Source organism: Pinus tabuliformis, chromosome 3_1 (genome assembly GCF_031772625.1).
Source record: "Pinus tabuliformis cultivar Carrire ecotype Pingquan chromosome 3_1, CPIR1, whole genome shotgun sequence".
Taxonomy (NCBI): domain Eukaryota; kingdom Viridiplantae; phylum Streptophyta; class Pinopsida; order Pinales; family Pinaceae; genus Pinus; species Pinus tabuliformis.
Genome location: NC_142301.1, coordinates 728,344,360 through 728,364,582, shown reverse-complemented (window position 1 = coordinate 728,364,582; position 20,223 = coordinate 728,344,360). Strand labels below are relative to the sequence as shown.

Genomic DNA, 20,223 nt, shown 5'->3' with positions numbered 1-20,223 from the left:
ATGGGAAGAAGAAGGATAAATTATTATCTCATCAATCACTCAACTTCTACAGTCCTAGACGGTGGTATTCCTGAAGAAGTTTTGACTAGTAAAAAGGTGAATTATTCTCACCTAAACTTTTTTGGATGTGAATAATTTATGCATATTCCAAAAGAGCATAGAACCAAATTAGATGATAAATCAAAAAAATGTGTTTTTCTGTGATATGTGGATGGTGATTTTGGTTACTGTCTATTGGGTCCAGTTAATCACAAAATTGTTAGAAGCATGAATGTAATATTTAATGCATTCGAGATGTATAAAAGGCCTGTAGGTGAAATGGAGGTCAAGAAAATTGTTGATAGGTTTATATAACAACAAGAAAATTACCCACCATTGAAATAATCTGAGAATCAAACTAAAGAACGTGATGGACAATGAGAAGAAGAAAAATTGTTGCAACCAATACAAGAGATTCAAGTGGAAAACACACCACCACAATTGGTTTCTATGTCTACTAGGCCTCAAAATCCCTCATAAAGGTATCCAACCTCAAATTATATTTTGCTAACTAATGAAGGTGAACCTAATTGTTTTCAGGAAAATTTTGAAGTGGAAACTAACAAAAAGTGAAAGAAAGCAATGGAGGAAGAAATGGAATCTTTTTTAAAAATAAAACTTGGGAGTTAGTGAAGCTTCCAAAAGGAAGAAATTTCATACAAAATAAATGGATATACATGATTAAATATGTGGGTGAGGAGAAGAAGCAAAGATTGAAAGCAAGGCTGATGGTGAATGGATTTGCACAAAAGGAACGTATTGACTTTACATAAAAATTTTCATTTGTTGTTAAAATGTCATCAATAAGAGTTATCCTTGGTCTTGTTGTTGCTTTAGACTTGGAATGTGAACAATTAGATGTGAAAAAAACTTTTCTTCATGGAGAAATGAAGGAGTAAATTTATATGGAACAACCAGAAGGATTCAAGGTAGAAGGTGAAGAGAATCTTGTTTGTAGGTTGAAGAAGAGTCTTTATGGATTGAAATAGGTACCTCGCCAATGGTACAAGATTTTTATTATTATATGCTAGAGTATCGCTTCAAAATACTAGAGGTTGATCATTGTTTCTACATCAAGAGGTATGACCAAGAAAGGTATATTATACTAATGTTGTATGTGTATGATATGCTAATCATTGGACATAACGAGAATATTATTAATAGGTTGAAGGCAAATTTGGGAAGTCAATTTGCAATGAAATATTTAAGTCCAACACAAAAATACTAGGCATGATGATTGCACGTGACAGAATGAACAAAAAATTGTGGTTTTCACAAGAAAAATATATTGAAAATGTGTTACACAGACTCAATATGAAGGATGCCAAACTAGTTGGTACACCCCTAGCCTCACAGTTCAAACTTAGTGTCGCTTTGTGCCCTTATGATGACAAGAAGGAGGAATTGAGTAAAATCTAGTATGCTTTAATTGCTAGTAGTTTGATGTATGCCATGGTATGTACTCATCCAAATATTTTACATTCAGTGGGAGTAATGAGCAAGTTCCTTGTGAATCCAAACAAACAACATTGGCAGGTAGTAAAGTGGATTTTGAAGTATCTCGAGGGTAGTACTAATTATTGTTTATGTTTTGGTAATAATAATGTTGTTCTTGAAGGTTACAAAGATGAAAAAATGGTTGGAGATGTGGATACAAGAAATTCCAACACTAATTATTTATGTGCTTTTGCAGGTGCGACATTATCTCGGATGTCTATATTGGAGAAAGTAGTGGTCCTCTCCACAACAAATGATGCTCTAAATAGAAAAATAATGCAGGCTATAATAATAAAAATGAATAGAAATAAAACAATATGTGAGTAAGATATTTAAATCTTATACTTTTCATAAATATTTCAACAAATCTATGTTAGCTAATTTATGTTCATATAAAAAAAACATTTTAATGTTATATAAAAAAAAATATTCAATGCATATGTGATGTAAAATGTTTTAATATAAATTAAGTATACATTATATATCATTTAAAAACAATTACGTATATATTATGAAAAAATTAAGTTTTATGGTTAAAACATTTATTTGGTTCTATATATACTCTATTTAGCATTCAAAAATACAATTTAAACAATGAAAAAAACATATTGTATTTTGCACTCTAAAGAAGTTTGCACATGAAGAAATTTAATCCCTCTCAGCTCATTTTAGATTTGTACTTAAAATGGATCTATGCTGATTTAAAAGGCAATTTATATGTATAATCCAATCAATCCATCTAAAAACAATAATTTATATCCTCAAAAAAATATTGAAATACATGTAAATAATAAATCACTTCATGAACTCAAAAATGGTATGCTGCTACCTCCTCTAGAATAAGATTTCAAGTTAAATAATTTCAAAATAAAAATAAAAAATAATTTATAATTATATATATAATATCATTTATTTTGATAATAGTTTTTATCAAATTTAAATGTTTATATTTTTTATTAATTTTTGATAGCTACATTTTACTAAAATCATTACTCTATTTGACATCAAAACTAAACCCAATTTAGACTCAATAAAAGTATAACTTTTAACTCCAATCCCACTCTAACTCTACGATTCACAATGAATAAAAATACGGTGCCTTCCACTATATAATAAAAACATTGTATACCAAGTCCAAATCCACGAGAAGTCTGGACATGACATACAAATCGAATCCCGAAAGGCCATTTTAGTAACCTCAAAACAACGTAATTCAATTTCGAGTGCCGATTTATGAAAATAAAGGAACTTTTCAAGTCAAACCAATTCCAACTTTGAGCCGTCATTGTACGGTGTACCCATTTATGTAATAAATATATTCCATCGATGTTTCTGGCAATGCCATCCATAGGGTATTTAATGTTGATATGCATACTGGTTACAGGAAATTTAGACATAAATTAATATATTCGTGAACTGCGAACGTCCCCAAAGTGTCGGAGTGTGTAACTCTCTCATATTGACTCAGCATCTTTCCAGAGCTCTGCATCGGCGCTGAAAATGTCTACCACGCGTATTGCTGAGCTGCTGACACCAAATCTTATTTTTTTTTTTTGTTGAGTGATTCAAAACGCAGAATGGGTATAAATTTCGGAGTTGGACCACTTCCACCATCCATGCATTTAGACGACTTTAATTGATAAATTTTTCGAGGCTCTTTGTACTCACTGCTCATAATTCCAGTGTTCATACGCACGATTTCTATCTTAAATATCCTACGCAATCTGTTGATATAATATACTCGTTATAACCAATGGAAATATAAGAAGCAACAGCAGATCAAGGAAGAAAAGAAGACAGCGTAGTGCCCACTGCGCATCGAACTGTAGAATATATATGGGCACCTCCGAGAACATGAGGAGAGACATGCTCACACACCTCTCCACCTTCGACAAACCCGCTTCAGCTATGGTCCGCCAAAATCCGAAGACTTAGCGCGATTTAAATGCATGCGAGTTACGTTAATTTTTAAAGCGTTATTCGCAGTTTCAAAGTTCGCAGTCAAACGTTCCGAAGATATACGTGGGAAGTTTTTGAAGTCTTTTATCAAAAGAGTGCATATTAAAAACAAACGGTTTTTTCTTAAAAGATTTTATAAAGGATTTGGAGCCCCGTAAATTTGTTTTTAATTCTTGGGTGATTATATAAAAGTTGGAGTGATTAATTCGTTTTGTTTTTATATATAAAGAATTTTTTAAAAGATTTCTTTTATATATAAAATTATTATCAAGTGTTTTTCAAAACGGTTTTTGAAAAAAAAAAAAATTTAAATAAAAAATTTATTGTTTTTATGGAAAGGGTATTTTTTTGAAAAAGAGTTTTACACAGGTGTAATTTAGGTTTTTTTTCAAAAAGGTATTTTCGGAGAAAGATGGCTTTTTCAAATTTCTAGCCTCAGTGCCCACTGTTTACGGGGAAAGATTATGATGTGTGGGCCATCAAGATGGCGACCACGTTGTAGGCACATGATGTCTGGGATTATGTCCAGTTTGGGTTTTCAGAACCTAAGGATGAAGCAGAAACACGAGCTTTCAGTAATGCAAAGAGAGAACAATGGAAGACAAACAAGAAGAAGAATGCACAAGCATTGCAGCTTATCTAGCAGGGAGTGGACCGAGCAGTGTTCCAAAAGATTATGATCACGTCTTCAGCAAAAGTAGCATGAGATACTTTGGCGACAAACTATACAGGTATGACCAAAGTCAATATTGTTAAGTTGCAGATTGGAGACGAAGGAGATAGAGGACATCGATTCTTTCATGAATCGAGTCATATCTGTCGTCAATCAATTAAAGATTTATGGTGAAGAAATTAAAGATCAAATAGTGGTTGAAAAGATCCTCAGATCTTTCTCTACCAAATTTGAAGTTGTGGTAGCAGCCATAGAAGAAGCCAAAGATTTGGCATCATTGACAATTGATGAGCTGATGGAATCACTTCTATCGCATGAGGCAAGGATAGACAGAAATAAGGATTCCACTTTAGAGACCACTTTCAAAAGTCAGGTTTCTATTTTAAGAGACAGAGGTCGAGGCAGATGTAGATCGAGAGACAGAGGACAAAGTCGAAGATATGGTGGTCAGAGAGATGGTCGAGAAGAGCATAAACATGAAAGTGGAAGCAACTATAGAAGCTTCAACAATAATCAAAGAATTAACAAATCAAAGGTGACATATTATTGCAATAAATTTTGTCACTATGCTCGCGATTGCAGGAAGAAGATAGGTGATCAAGGGAACCAAAGAGTTAATGTCATTACAGAGGGTACTAACTTTATGTTCTTAGCTTGCCATACCATGCATGAACCTTCTGCTAGTGTGTGGCTGTTAGACAGTGGTTGCAGTGACTACATGACAGGAAACAAGGATTTGGTTGCAAATTTCAATCAATTTGTGAAAACATAGGTAAAGTTGGGGACTGACAAGACTGTGGAAGTAGATGGCAAAGGAGTGGTCAACATTTTGACCAAACAGGGGGAGCCAAAGACAATCTCAGAGGTATATTATGTTCCTAGTCTCAAATATAATTTGCATGGAAAATTTTGGGGGAGCCAAAGACAATCTCAGAGGTATATTATGTTCCTAGTCTCAAACATAATTTATTAATTTGATAAGTGATGGTAAATTGACACAGAAATGATACAGAGTTATCTTTCAAGGTCAAGAATGTGTTATATATGACAAGCCCCCAAGCAAGAAGCTGATAGCAAAGGTGCAGATGACAAGGAACAAACTATTTCCTCTAATTATGAATTACAATGGTGAGGTGAGTTCTTTTACAGTTGCATGTTCTGATGATTATTGGTTATGGCACTTTCGATTTGGACACTTACACTTTTCTGGTTTAAGATTGTTGCAACAGAAACAGATGGTCAGAGGATTACCTCCCATCAAAGAACCTGCTAGTACTTGTGAGTGTTGCATCTTGGGAAAGCAACACCGTGAAAGTTTTCCAAAGGGAGTTGCATACAGAGCAAAGAAACCTCTTGAGTTAGTTCATACAGACTTGTGTGGACCTATGAGGACACAGTTGATTGGTGGAAGTTGTTACTTCCTCACTTTCATTGATGACTATAGCAGAAAGACTTGGGTTTACTTCTTGAAGCAGAAGTCTGAAACTTTTGCAAATTTCAAAGAATTCAAAGCCTTAGCAGAGAACCAAAGTGATCAACAGATCAAGGTATTGAGGTCAGATCGTGGTGGAGAATATGATTCAAAGGCATTCCATGATTACTACAAACAACATGGAATCAGAAGACAGTTTACAACCAGGTACACACTGCAGTAGAATGGTGTACCAGAGAGAAAAAACAGGACAATTATGAACATGATAAGAAGCATGTTGAAAGGCGGAAACTTGTCTAATGAGTATTGGGCAGAAGTAGTTGCATGTGCTATTGATGTGATCAACAGATCTCCTACAAAGAGTGTGATAAACAGAGTACTAGAACAAGCATGGTCAAGTATGTATTGCAGCGTATCTCATCTTAGAGTGTTTGGATGTGTAGCTTACGCACATGTGCCTAAGGAGAGAAGAGGCAAATTGGATGATAAAAGTGAAAAATGCATATTCACTGGTTATAGTGAGCAATCAAAAGCGTACAAATTGTATAACCCTATCACAAAGAAGACCATAATTAGCATAGATTTTGTGTTCAAAGAACAAGAGTCATGGAATGGAACTATAGACAAAACAGTTGATGCACAAGTGCCACTGATGGAAGAAGATGATGTAGTAGTAAAGGAGTAGCAAGAATCACGGGTGAAGACACCAAACAGAGACACACCAACAAGGACTCGAAGATTTTCAGAGCAGCATGGATCTTCAAGTAGATCAACAGATCAAGATTCTCCCAGCAATCACTCAGGTGATGAATCAATTAATGGTAAGAGAAAGATGAGAAGTTTGAAAGATATTTATGATGATTTGGATGTTAGTTCAAATTTTTCATTGTTGTCATTCCAACCTTCTTCGTTTGAAGAAGCAATCAGAGATGAAAATTGGGTGCAAGCCATGGATGAAGAAATTGAAGTTATTGAAAAGAATGATACATGGGATTTGGTTGATTTTCCAAAGGAAAAAAATCTCATTGGTGTGAAGTGGGTGTACAAGAAAAAGTTGAATGAGAAAGGTGAAATTGACAGATTTAAAGCTAGACTTGTAGCAAAAGGATTCTCGCAACAACCAGGAATAGACTTTGCAGAAATTTTTTATCTGGTATCCAAATTGGATACCGTAAGAGCAGTTCTAGCCACGACAGCTGAGAACAAGTGGAAAGTATATGAGATGGATGTGAAATCAACCTTATTGAATGGAACTCTAGAAGAAGAAATTTATGTGCAACAACCTCCAGGTTATGAAATTGAAGGTAACAAAGATAAAGTTTACAGGTTGAAGAAAGCGCTCTCTGTACTGAAGTAAGCACCTAGAGCTTGGTATAGTAGAATCGACAACTACATGATCAAGAATGGATTTTGCAAACGTAACATTGAACCTACCTTGTACACAAAGGTAAATGAGCATGGACAGATTTTAATTGTTTTTTATATGTTGATGACATGATTTTTACAGGTGATTTTTAGATATATGAATTTAAAGAAGCCATGATGAAAGAATTTGAGATGACAGATCTTGGTCTCATGAAATATTTTCTTGGCATAGAAGTTGAGCAATCTAAAAAAGGAATTTTTATTTGTCAAAATAAATATTCCAAAGATTTGTTGAAAAGATTCAGGATGGAAAATTGCAAACCTGTCCTTACACCATTTGCAACAAATACAAAGTTAAGCAAGGATGATGAAGGATCATATGTCAATCCAACTTTAGTCAAAAGATTGGTTGGTACCCTCATGTATCTCACAGCTACAAGACCGGATATCATGCAAGGAGTGAGTTTGATTCCCATATTTATGGAGACTCCAAAAGACACACATTGAATTGCAGGAAAAATAATTTTGAGATACATAGTAGGAACTAGAGATTGTGGCATAATGTATGCAAGCACAGAAAAGAAGGATTTGATTAGATACACAGATAGTGATTTTGCAAGAATTTTGGATGATAGGAAGAACACTTATGGTTTTCTTTTCCACCTTGGTTCAGGTGTGATTTCATGGGCATCTAAGAAGCAGCCCATTGTGACACTTTCGTCAGCAGAAGCAGAATATGTAGCAGCAACATCAACATCATGTCAAGCAGTGTGGTTAAGAAGATTATTTGATGGACTCAAGTATAAATAACAAGGATCAACAGTAATATATTGTGACAATACCTCAACGATTGCACTATCCAAGAATAGTGTGTTTCATGAGAAGAGAAAGCATATTGATACTATATATCACTTTATTAGAGAACTTGTGAGCAATGGAGAAGTTCACTTGAAGCCTTGTAAATCTAGTGATCAATTGGCTTATATATTTACCAAGTCATTAGCACAAGATGTGTTTGAGTTTCATAGAAGAAACTTGGGTGTTGTAAGCCTAGTTGAGACATAGACCAATAGGCATGTTTGAGTTGTCATGAGTCATGTTTTAGTTTAGCAGTTGTAATTAAGGGGGAGTGTTGGAGAGGTAAATCCCCTATGCGGACAGAGGCGATCCCACTAGCCCGAAATGGGTCTAGCAACAATCAAACAATGTTATCATGCAGGTTCCTAATTGCAAATTAAAGGTGGATTACGAGAACCTACTTGGATTCCAACGCTAGTGTTGTAGAAGAGTTGACACTCCCGTTCCTTTGCTCCGGCCGGTCACGATCCTCACGATCTCTGTGAATGGACACTTGCACATGCAAAGAACGACACGAATACAAGTATAAAATCCAATAGATGCAATTATATATCGGTCAGAAAAGATATAATTCAATCATCATCATAATGAACAGCAAGAATGGAACCATAATGATAGTCATCTATTATTGATAATCAACAAAGGAGTATACAACCGAAGTTCTGACGTCAAATCCTCCTTTGGCTGGGTGATCAGCTACATATGTCTTGCAAAGCTTGTCAGGATCAGGAACAAGCCTCTCTCTCTCTTTGATTATGAATGCAAAGAAGACTCAACAACAATCTCTCAGACTTCTGACAGTATCATTCTCCCTATGCTCAAAAACTCGCTTGTCAAATGCACCAGAACAAGCTTTTATAGGTGGAGGAGGAGGAAGAGATACAATGAATCCAGACATCCATGGGATAAGCATTATCCTCGAAAAGCTATTATGGATAGAGATACGATGAATCTCGACATCCATGAGATTGGCATTATCCTTGAAAAGCCTCATGAGTCGAAAGGAAAAAACTCTCGGGCGTGCGTTTGTTAAAATTTTTTTCCAAACTTGGTTGGCGTGGGTAAGACTCTGAGGCAGAGCGCCAATGGGCGCGCCCTCTTTGGAGAATTTCCCCCATTGGCGCGGGTGATACACTATGGATCCGCGCTAATGGAAAAAGGGGACTTTTTAAGGATAATCTGCAGGAGATGTCTTCAACGCATATGAAGTCCATACTTAGGGGAACATAATGCAAGTGTTTTCAAGCCATGTCACTTCTTACAGGTCCCGGAATGAGTCCTCCAAAGTGCGGGAAAGGGGTAACAGGGACGGTGACCAATGGTGACAAATTACTGTGTAACAGATGCCCCCTAAAGCATGAGGTCCGAGAGAGAGAGAGGGGTGAAATGCTTTACAAGAACACATGCAGCTGTCGCCAGATAATCTGCATAGAGAGATACAACTGATAGCTCAAGTACATGATATATGTGGTATGGGCGCAGCCATCCATAACAGAGTACATAATAATCTAGATCCATGGTATGGGTGCAGCCATCCGGTGAGGATCGATGAATAGACTCAGGCATGGTCGCAGCCATCCAGTGAATGAGTCATGTAACAATAATCCACAAAATCGCAGCCTGGATTCCAACAGACAAAATCCAGGGTCTTGCGCTCCATCTCGACCCGAACAAAAGTACAAGTTCAAGCATGTGAATACATGAGTTGAAGTCGAACATGCATGAACATTGTCTGATTACCAGTCAATAATGAAAGCTGTTAATAGACGCGAGAGGTACCACCAATAATGACAATGGCCCTCAAGGTACTATAGGTACAATCTACGACATGTGAATTAGTGAGCTAGCGTCGAACACCCGTAGAATCATTCGATCAGAGGCCAATGACGAAAACCTCACGTCGAACACGAAGAACCTACCATTGAGGCATGCAGGCTCCAAGGCACCAGAAGGGAGTCTCTAGATCAACTTCTTAGATAATGAGCTGAAGTCGACAGGAAGTGACCTTGATCAAAGGTGGGCCATAGTGTTTCCCACATCATCGACATGAGACAGAGAAAGAATGTTGTGGTGGATCAGAATTATGTGAGCTATCAGAAGGAGGTTGTTATTCTGCAGAGGTCAAGTTCTCTTGAACATATCGGTGGCACGACAGTGGAATTAGCAGTATTTGACATCAATGGATCAAAGGTCATGGTGACAAGGCAATGAGCTGATGAGAGGTCAAACAGGATTACCCAAATCCACGGAGGCAAGTGAAAAATGAGATGAGATGTCCCCACTCAGACACGAAAGCAGACAAGTGCCATGTTCAAGAGCGACATACTGTCGACACGACAATAATTATGGTTCCATTTTCCCCACCATTTCTGGTGAGTACCCCAGTTATTTTTATTAACAAGCTTGACGGGGATAACATATGCTTGTAACGTCATCTCAACAGACTCCAATGTCATCAAGTTTTAACGAGTCTGACAAAGGAAGAACTCGACGTCTTTTCATGTTTAGAGAGTTTGAAAAGACAACAGAAAAGAAAACTCCAAGGGTGTCCATTTTCGTAAAGTTGTGTCTCTCGAGCCCGAAAAAGTATAAAACAATGCCCGAAAGAACCGCCCGACCATTACGATCGAGGAGTACTTTTCATGAGTGGTGATTTTGACCTGAAAAAGTAAAAAAGCGATCGAAACCACGTCGCTTCGTAACCATTAACAAACCTGAAATGACAAAGGTCCGACGATCTTTTCGTTTTTTACACGGTCGGAAAAGAGTTTAAAGACGACCGCCTGTTATTCACGTTTAACGAGTCAAGAGGGATAAATCGGCGATCTTTTCATGTTTAGCGAGTTAGAAAAGAGCTGAAAGATGACTCCAAAGTGACTTTTTCGTGTATTTACCGAGTCCGAAAAAGTATAAAATACAACTCGTTTCACCATCGAAGTTGCGTAAAAGACCTGTCGCTGCACAAGAAGCAAGCGTAAAATCCATTTTCGACCAAAAATATATTAAAATATTCAAAAAGTGACTTTTTAAACCTAAGTATAAGTCAAAAAGTTTATAAATATGGTGAAAATGGTAAAAATAGAATTACTTTTACTTTTTACCTCTTTGAATAGTAGCAGTGGTCTGTTTGGGGAGTGAACTTCAGACGGTGATTACAGCCAATCCGTGCAACCATTCGGGATTTCGTCGGTTCTAGGTAAGAGGCGCTTCCCTTAGCTCCATTTCCATACATTTTTTTATGCATTTTGGCTTCCTGATTGACCTCTGTAAGAGGGAATTAAAAAATTTAGGGCTTCGCCCATTAGTGCGGGTATCCGGCACGGACCCACGCTAATGGGGTGATTTTTCTAAAGGGGTCATGCTCATTGGCGCGACGGTTTTAGAAGCAGTCGCGCCAACTGCGCAACTTAATTTTCCGCTTGAAATTTCCCATTGCATTTTGAATTTGACTGGATTACAAGTTTACCAGTGATCTAATTATGGTTTATGCGTTCTTGTGGGTGCAGGAAAGCAGGAAAAATGGTAGTAGAATGGAAAGAATGAGAACATGATGCCGAGGATTCTTTGTTCCTTGAGGATGAAGGGTGCATGAACGCTCTAAGGGACTGTGGGCTTAAGAAATTCTTTCTTACGCCTTACATGCGTGCTCAGCCCGAGCTACTACAATTCTTAATTGATCTGTGGGATGTTGATGACCAAGTGTTCCGTTTAAGGGACCAAGTGTTCGGGCTCGATGTGTCCGATGTCTATTTCATCACGGGGTTATCACGGAGAGGAGCGAGGCCAATTTTGACTGGGAGTAGACCTTCCGGGGAGAATATGACTGAAGTTCGAGACCGAGTGTGCCCAGGGGCGCAATTTGGAAAGAACAATGTAAAGGTGGATATTCCCACCATTCTGGACTTGGTTCTCAGGGTGATACTATTCACCATTACTCGAGCTGCAGGAGTGCAGGCACCCCATGAGGCAAGCAAGAACCATCTTCTGTTGGCCACAGAATGTCTAAATCCTACCCTCTTTGACTAGGCCACCGCAGTGACTACTAACATCAAGAGGCAGCTCACAAAGTGCAAGCGAGGAAAGGTAAAGCAGTTTGGGTATGGTTCAATCGTGGTATCATTCTTCTTGGAACGATTACCAATTTTTCAGGGACAGGGAGCTATAGTGGCTGATCCTTTGCCACGAGAGCCTAGGATGGCTCGTTGGGCAGCACTGATGCCCAAGGGAGGAGGGGGCCAACAGATGACCTGGAGGCCCGAGTTCTTCATATGGCTTCGCCGTCAACTAATTGTGGTGGAGGATTGGCCCTATGTAGGGACCAATTTCACCGGAGACCCAGATCTCCCACTACCCGAGGGAGAGGAGTGGGACGAGGAGCTGGGTAAGATCTCTTTTTGTTTTTGATGTTTTATATGTTTTTTTTTTTTTTTTTGTTAATACATGTTTGTCCTAACAACAATTGTATATACATGCAGATGTTGGCCCAGAGCGACCAGTTGGCATGTCTCCTATCGCTCGGAGGAACTAGCCTGCAGCCGGCCCTTTTGCAAAATGGGGCATTGATTATACGACCTGTAACCGTCGCTCGGTCGGGGGGCATGGGTTTATTATCGTTGTCGTCCATTACTTCACTAAATGGGCCGAGGCGATGCCCACATTAACTGAAGACGGTCACACAGCGGTGCAATTCTTGTTCAACCACGTTATCTCGCGATTCAGCGTCCCTCAAGCCATCGTCACTAATCATGGGAAGCATTTCTAAAATCATATGATGACGGAACTAACAACCCAGCTGGGCTTACAGCACGATAGTTCGACTCCATACTACCCTCAGGCCAATGGCCAAGTTGAAGATATCAATAAGATTCAGAATCTCGAGGGACTCGCCCGAGGGATTCCTGATTATGCTAGACTGGGAGATATGCCACTAGCGTACCAGAGGCACACAGTGGGGGTGCTTACTCGTGTCCATCGTTTGTTGAGATGCTTGGTGCGTGCGGCGTTGTGCTACCATGAGCACCACCAGGACTAGACTCCTAGGTTTCCTTTTCCTGCATATTTTTTGAGAGACATGTCGTCTCCTAATGTATTTGAGAGGGAAATGTATTATTTTTTGGATTATATGATGCACGTGGTGCAAACATTGCGACACACACACACACACACACACACAGATATATATATATATATATATATATATATATATATATATATATATATATATATATATATATATATATATATATATATATATATATATACATATGCCTATTTCTATGGTTTTATTATTGCTCTTTATATGCTTTCTTGTATGATGTTTTACATATTACGCAAATGCCTATCTAATACATGGTTAGCCAATGCATCAATTAACGTGTTCAATTGTCTTGGAATGTGTCGATATGTGATGAAATCAAAGTTCCTTTCTAACAATATCACACGTAAATACAACCTTAGAATGCAATGGTCTCTGACAGAATATCGCCTGTTGAGCTGGTGGATGACAAGTTGAGAGTCTAGGTTCACTACCAATGCACGAATGCCGAGATTAATTGCTTCAGCAAGTAGTTCAATTACAGCACAATATTCGGCGACATTGTTAGTGGTACGTCCCAAACACACACCTTGAAGATCTATCAACTCACTATGAGGATCATAGATCACCCATGCCGCAGAGGACAAGTTGCGAGTACTGCAGCAGGCACCATCAGCGAAACCAACATAAGGTGCATCAGACATCTGCACAAGAAGCGAAAGACACAATAAGCGGCAGTCATGCCTTCAAAACTAAAACACACACACACAACACACCTGCTAAAGTACATGTATGTACAAAATAAAGTGTACAAGCATCACGCATAGTACTTTTTCAAATACATCTCGTTTCGAGGCTTCCCGAGAGGGTTCCCTTCATATTCAATTAGCTCGTAGGCCCCTTTTTGCAAAACTTTCTTGACAATGTAAGAGCCTAGTCACATAGGCTCAAGTTTTCCTGCTCCCAGCTTATCGTTTGCTTGATCATATAGCAGGACTAAATCTCCCTCAACAAAAGAATGTGGATGGACAGTCTGATCGAAGTGAGTCTTGACTCGCCTCTTTTGTGCTTCAATGGCTAAAGAGGCTAGGCGACGGGTTTCATCTAGCCGTTCCAGGTAAAGAAGGTGTTCTTCTAACGGAGTAGTGTTGGGAAGTAGCTCGACGACCAATTTTAATGAAGGGATTTCGCACTCGATTGGAAGGGTAGCCTCCAGTCCATAAACTAGTTGAAATGGAGTGAAACCGGTGGCATCCTTCATGGAGGTTTGGTAGGCCCACAAGGCAGGGAACAACATCAAGTGCCAGTTAGACTTATGCATGCCAACGGTACGCTGAAGCATTGTAACCAAAATCTTGTTGATAGCTTCAACTTGGCCATTGGCCTGAGGATAGTATGGAGTCGAACTATCGTGCTGTAAGCCCAGCTGGGTTGTTAGTTCCGTCATCATATGATTATGGAAATGCTTCTCGTGATCAGTGACGATGGCTTGAGGGACGCAAAATCGCGAGATAACATGGTTGAACAAGAATTGCGCCGCTGTGTGACTGTCTTCAGTTAATGTAGGCATCGCCTCGGCCCATTTAGTGAAGTAGTCGACGACAACGATAATAAACCCATGCCCCCCAGCCGAGTGAGGGTTACAGGTCGTATAATCAATGCCCCATTTTGCAAAAGGGCCGACAGTGACAACAGGGTGCCAATGGAGCGGGAGGCGCTCGCATCTTCCGCTGGTATATCTGGCACTCATGACAAGAGCGGACGACAAGAATGCAATCCTTAAAGATAGAGGGCGAAAAGTAGCCAGCACGAAGGATTTTTTGGGCAGTGGCATATCCGGACATGTGACCACCACAGGCGCTAGAGTGGCAGTCATTCAAGACACGCTCAGCTTCCTCGAGAGTTAGACATCGGCGGAGAATAGAGTCAGCGCCGTGGCGATATAGTGTGTCCCCAATTATACGGTATGGTTGGAGAGGTAAATCCCCTCTGCGGACAAAGGCGATCTCACTAGCCCGAAATGGGTCTAGCAACAATCAAACAATGCTATCATGCAGGTTCCTAATTGCAAATTAAAGGTGGATTACGAGAACCTACTTGGATTCCAACGCTAGTGTTGTAGAAGAGTTGACACTCCCGTTCCTTTGCTCTAGCCGATCACGATCCTCATGATCTCCATGAATGGACACCTACACATGCAAAGAACGACACGAATACAAGCATAAAATCCAATAGATGCAATTATATATCGGTCAAAAAAGATATAATTCAATCATCATCATAATGAACAGCAAGAATGGAACCATAATGATAGTCATCTATTATTGATAATCAACAAAGGAGTATACAACCGAAGTTCTGATGTCAAATCCTCCTTTGGCTGGGTGATCAGCTACATCTGTCTTGCAAAGCTTGTCAGAATCAGGAACAAGCCTCTCTCTCTCTTTGATTATGAATGCAAAGAAGACTCAACAACAATCTCTCATACTTCTGACAGTATCATTCTCCCTATGCTCAAAAACTCACTTGTCAAATGCACCAGAACAAGCTTTTATATGTGGAGGAGGAGGAAGAGATACAATGAATCCAGAAATCCATGGGATAAGCATTATCCTCGAAAAGCTATTATGGATAGAGATACGATGAATCTCGACATCCATGAGATTGGCATTATCCTTGAAAAGCCTCATGAGTCGAAAGGAAAAAACTCTCGGGCGTGCGTTTCTTAAAAAACTTTTCCAAACTTGGTTGGCGTGGGTAAGACTCTGAGACAGAGCGCCAATGGGTGCGCCCTCTTTGGAGAATTTCCCCCATTGGCGTGGGTGATACACTGTGGATCCGCGCTAATGGAAAAAGGGGACTTTTTAAGGATAATCTGCAGGAGATGTCTTCAAGGCATATGAAGTCCATACTTAGGGGAACATAATGCAAGTGTTTTCAAGCCATGTCACTTCTCACAGGTCCCAGAATGAGTCCTCCAAAGTGCGGGAAAGGGGTAACAGGGACGGTGACCAATGGTGACAAATTACTGTGTAACAGGGAGTGTTAAAATAAGATAATTAATCCTGCATGTGGAGTTGGCTAAACATAGAGAGTCAGTTAACTGAGTGATTTAGTGGTTGAGTGTTTGAGTGTTGAGTCAAGTCGAGTTAAGTGATAGATGACTTTGAGTGTGTGGTTGCATGTCAAGATATTTTAGGCAAGTAGCTAGTTGGAAAAGGTTTAAATACCCTTCACTCGGTTCATTGTAATTATCATGTTTTGTGTGATCAATAGAAGAGCAGCAACTCGTGTTTATGTGTGAATTATTTTTCTTTGCCTCCTCCGCCTTTCCATGAAGAGCGGCGTGCTAAAGATGGAGTGGGGACTTCTTGACATTAAGATCAAGAACTGGATACCCGCTGTTAGAATAGTAGTCAGAATTTTGTTCGCGAACAAGAAATGGATCTATGATGAGGTTTTTGCAGGGCTTCGTAACGTCGGATTCATCTTTCACCGAGGTCATCAAGGGCCTAATGACGAAGCTTTTGGAATTTGGAGAATCTGTGGCGAAGACAAAAAATTCGAGCGAAAGGTTCTTCAGGGCGCTCGACATGTATAAGGCTCTGTCTGAGCTAATGCCCGATTTCGACATCGTTTACTGCCAGAAATCGTGTGCGGGCTTGAGGACGCAACTTTCTACCATTGTCCTTTGGCTCGGACAGTCGGCATGGAAGATTTTGACAGAATTCACAAAGGCAATCAATGTGGACTATTCAAACACATTAGTAGCTGGGGGCGTGATTCATCTGCTTACATGGTATGCTATGAATTATCTTAGTTGTGTGTCAGATTACAAGGAGCCTCTCATGAGAATAATCGCCAATTCACCCTTTGATATTCCCAAGGTTGTGCTTCATGGCCTCAAGGGCTTGTTTGGATACTTCAATAGGGCGGCCTCTGATCTGTCTATGAAAATGGGATGGATTATCATCATTTTGCAATGCAAGTTGGATTTCAAAGCTAGCCTCTACGAGGACATTTCCCTGTCATACTTGTTTCTAATTAACAATCTTCATTACATTGTCAAGAAGGTGAAAGGATCAAAGCTTCTAGGGCTGTTAGGGTATGGCTGGTTGAGGAAAAATCATAACGAAGTGAGACATTATGCGGAAAATTATGAGCAAGTGGCTTGGATGAAGGCTCTTGATTATTTGATAGATGAGGGGATTCATGTGAGTTTGTGTATTTCCAGTGGGATGTCACTGCAAGCCCTGAAAGACAGACTCAAGCGTTTCAATTTTGTATTCAAAGAAGTTCTCAGGAACCATTCAGGTTGGATGGTGTCAGATGCGCAACTCCGGGAGGAGATTATGATTTCGATCACAGCAAAGATAATACCAGCCTATCGGTCCTTCTCGGGAAGATTCAGAAAGTATTTGGTATCTAGAAGGCACTCTGACATGTATATTAAGTACACAACTGAAGACCTGGAAGCTCACCTCTTGAATCTATTTCATGGCAATCCATTATCCCTGAGTTCAAGGAAATTCTAGAAGGAAGGAAGGAGTATATTTCTGTGGAATATTGCATATATGCCATTACAATAAAATAATTTTCAATTACAAACACCACAACAAAAGTATGCAGACTAAAAGGTTCAATATTTCACATTAAACCACTCCACCCACTTCTATATTTAAACACACTTCTTTTGGGAACTTGGGAAAGGTTGATGATGGTCATCATTTGCCATGTTTTAATATACAAAATAAATCTTCCTAATTCCATACACATATACTATCAAGGACAAAGAAACTGAATGCAAGAGTTACCTTGTATTTTTTCCTTTATTACTTGTGTCAAACTCTATTATCTGTTTGGTACTCTAGGCTGTGTTTTTTTAGGAGTTTTTTTCTTTGTTGTATCCTCAATACTTGAGAATGTAATATGTTTTTAGTTGCAATTTGTTGTTTATTATAAATAACCAATTTAGTCATATAAATTGAATGATGAAATCACTATTAAGTACGATTAAATTATTATGAATGATGAAACCACTATTAAGTATGATTAAATTATTATTAAACATCAAGTTATTTATTTTATTATGTTGAGAGGCTTTTTTTTTGTTTAATATGGAAAATATGTTGTGATGTCATGTCTAGTTATGTAAATATTTTGACTCAATAAAATTATATATATATATATATATATAATAAAAAAAAAAAAAACTAAACTAAACTAAACTAAACTATATTTTTATAATTTGTAATTAAAATATTTTTTGACTTAGTGAAATTGCATAAAAATAAATTAAAATAAAATAATTATTAATTATACTTATTAATAATTAAACCAATCTAGATCCATCTTTATTGAAAATTGTAATTACTCTCGCATGCAAGAGTTGGCAAATTTTGGAATTGTAATTACTCGCACATGCAAGAGTTGGCTAATTTTGGAGAGTTAGCTAACTGAGTCAAGTCGAGTTTGCTAATTTTTAAGAGTTAGATAATTGATTCAAGTCGAGTGAGCCTAAGTTAAGTCATATTTTGGGAAAATTCAAATTCATGTGAAATTATTTGGGCAAGTTACTAGAATAAAAATGTTAAATACCCCTCACTGGGTTCATTGTAATCATCAAGTTTGGTTTATCAATTGAAGAGAGCCACAAATTGTGTTGTTCTGTGTCAATTTGGTGCCTTCCCTCCTCTACCTTTCCAACAAATTGATATTGGAGTGAGGTTTCAAAAAGGGAAGAGCTAAAGTCTCCAAGAATATGCAATTTTCGTCTGCCTGAAAAGTTAATTTTTTTTTTTTGGGGGGGGGGGGTGGAGGGGGGGGGAGGGGGTGTATGAGGAAAAGGGCCATAGCCCTACCATTATTGTCGTAAGACGATTGAACTGTGATCATTGATAAGATCCACACTATGTGAGCAAGTCATCCCATTGCAGAGAGTCACAGCTCTTGCTGCCGCCACAGCCGTGAGTTTCTTGGGTTTCTTGTCTACACTGTCATGAGCCAAGGTCAGTGGACAACAGACACAAACGGTCAGTGCACAATAGACACAAACAAAGGAGAGCCAAATAAAAATCATATTAAAAAAGGCACGAGGAAAATATTTATTCTTAAAAGACCAAGTCAACGATAATTATCTGAGCATGTTTTTCATAGGAGTGAGATCATAAGTAATTCGAGGAAGAATTTATTAGTCCCTATCATCTAGCATGGGACTATAGTAATAAGAATGATGCTCTTTACATTAGTTATTATTGACTTATGTGAATGTTTTTTCCTCGTATTTAATTGTTGTATGATTAATCCTTTTCGCATTAGATTTCAATGTCTTATTTGGCCTCTTCCTGAGGCAGAAGAGGCTGAACTATATGTTGTTTTGTAATTGTACTCTTCATATTTAGAAATATTTCGAAGTCCTGAACTAATGTTAACATTAGTTTGAAATTATTAAATTCTATGGATTTTTATTTTGCCAAACTAAAGTCTTTAATGTGGTTTGCAAGTTAAAGCATGTGGTCGCATGTTACTGCAGTGGAATTGTAGTTGCATTACAGGTGGTGGTGGATGCATGCATGATGTTGTTCGGTGGCGTAAGATCTTGAACTGCTACACAATTATCTTCAGATGGAAATTTTGGGTTTTTTTGTCGAGTTCGAGGTTTGTTCTTCGACCTTTCATTTTACCCTCGTGCATATACAGATTGAAAAACCATGGAGGCTTAGGTAGCTTCAAAGCTCGGGAAGGTAAAACAGGCTCAGGCAGCGAATAAGGTTGGCTCAAGGAGCAGGAGGAAGGATACCTCAAGGACACTCCAACATCTCGTCGTGAGTGGTTGCACGACTTTCTCTCTGGAAGTCTTGGCCCTTTCCTCATGCGAAAAAGCCTTAAATTACTCAATTCCACCCAACATATTAGCTCTGAGCTCCCTCAGACTAAACCCCTATTCCTCGACAGGTAACCCACTTTTGGATTTAGTCAGGTTTCAGTATAGATAAATAAGTTTCAGATGGAAGAAAGAAAGGTGTCGCATGAAACTCTAGGTTTGGGCCAAATGAAGTTTGGATAGGTTCAACGACACTTCCTTTATGGACAGTCGCTATATCTAGCAACACATATATAACACTATGCAACATATATAAACCTCACCAGATGCCGCACTTGGCTTTAGCATATCCACTCAGCCAAAAGCAAGAATCATATCTGGTTCTATGAAATCAAATGTGGATTCATTAGTTCAAGAACCTCCAGTCGCAGAGCCTCACCTTGTCCATGCCTCTACGTTGGTTCCCCTTCTACTTGCGACAACCTATTATATAGAAAATTTGACATAGCACATCAGATACAAAGGTTAATGATAGTATTACT

At 38.6% G+C, this 20,223-nt stretch overlaps 1 protein-coding gene across 1 annotated transcript; it reads left to right on the top strand.

Moving 5' to 3' along the window:
• The first annotated feature begins 16,310 nt into the window (after positions 1-16,310).
• Positions 16,311-17,393, top strand: LOC149189354 (exocyst complex component EXO70B1-like). Its single transcript, XM_089410200.1, has one exon. It carries the CDS (start codon positions 16,311-16,313, stop codon positions 17,391-17,393), a length of 1,083 nt encoding a protein of 360 aa, XP_089266326.1.
• The last annotated feature ends 2,830 nt before the right edge of the window (positions 17,394-20,223 follow it).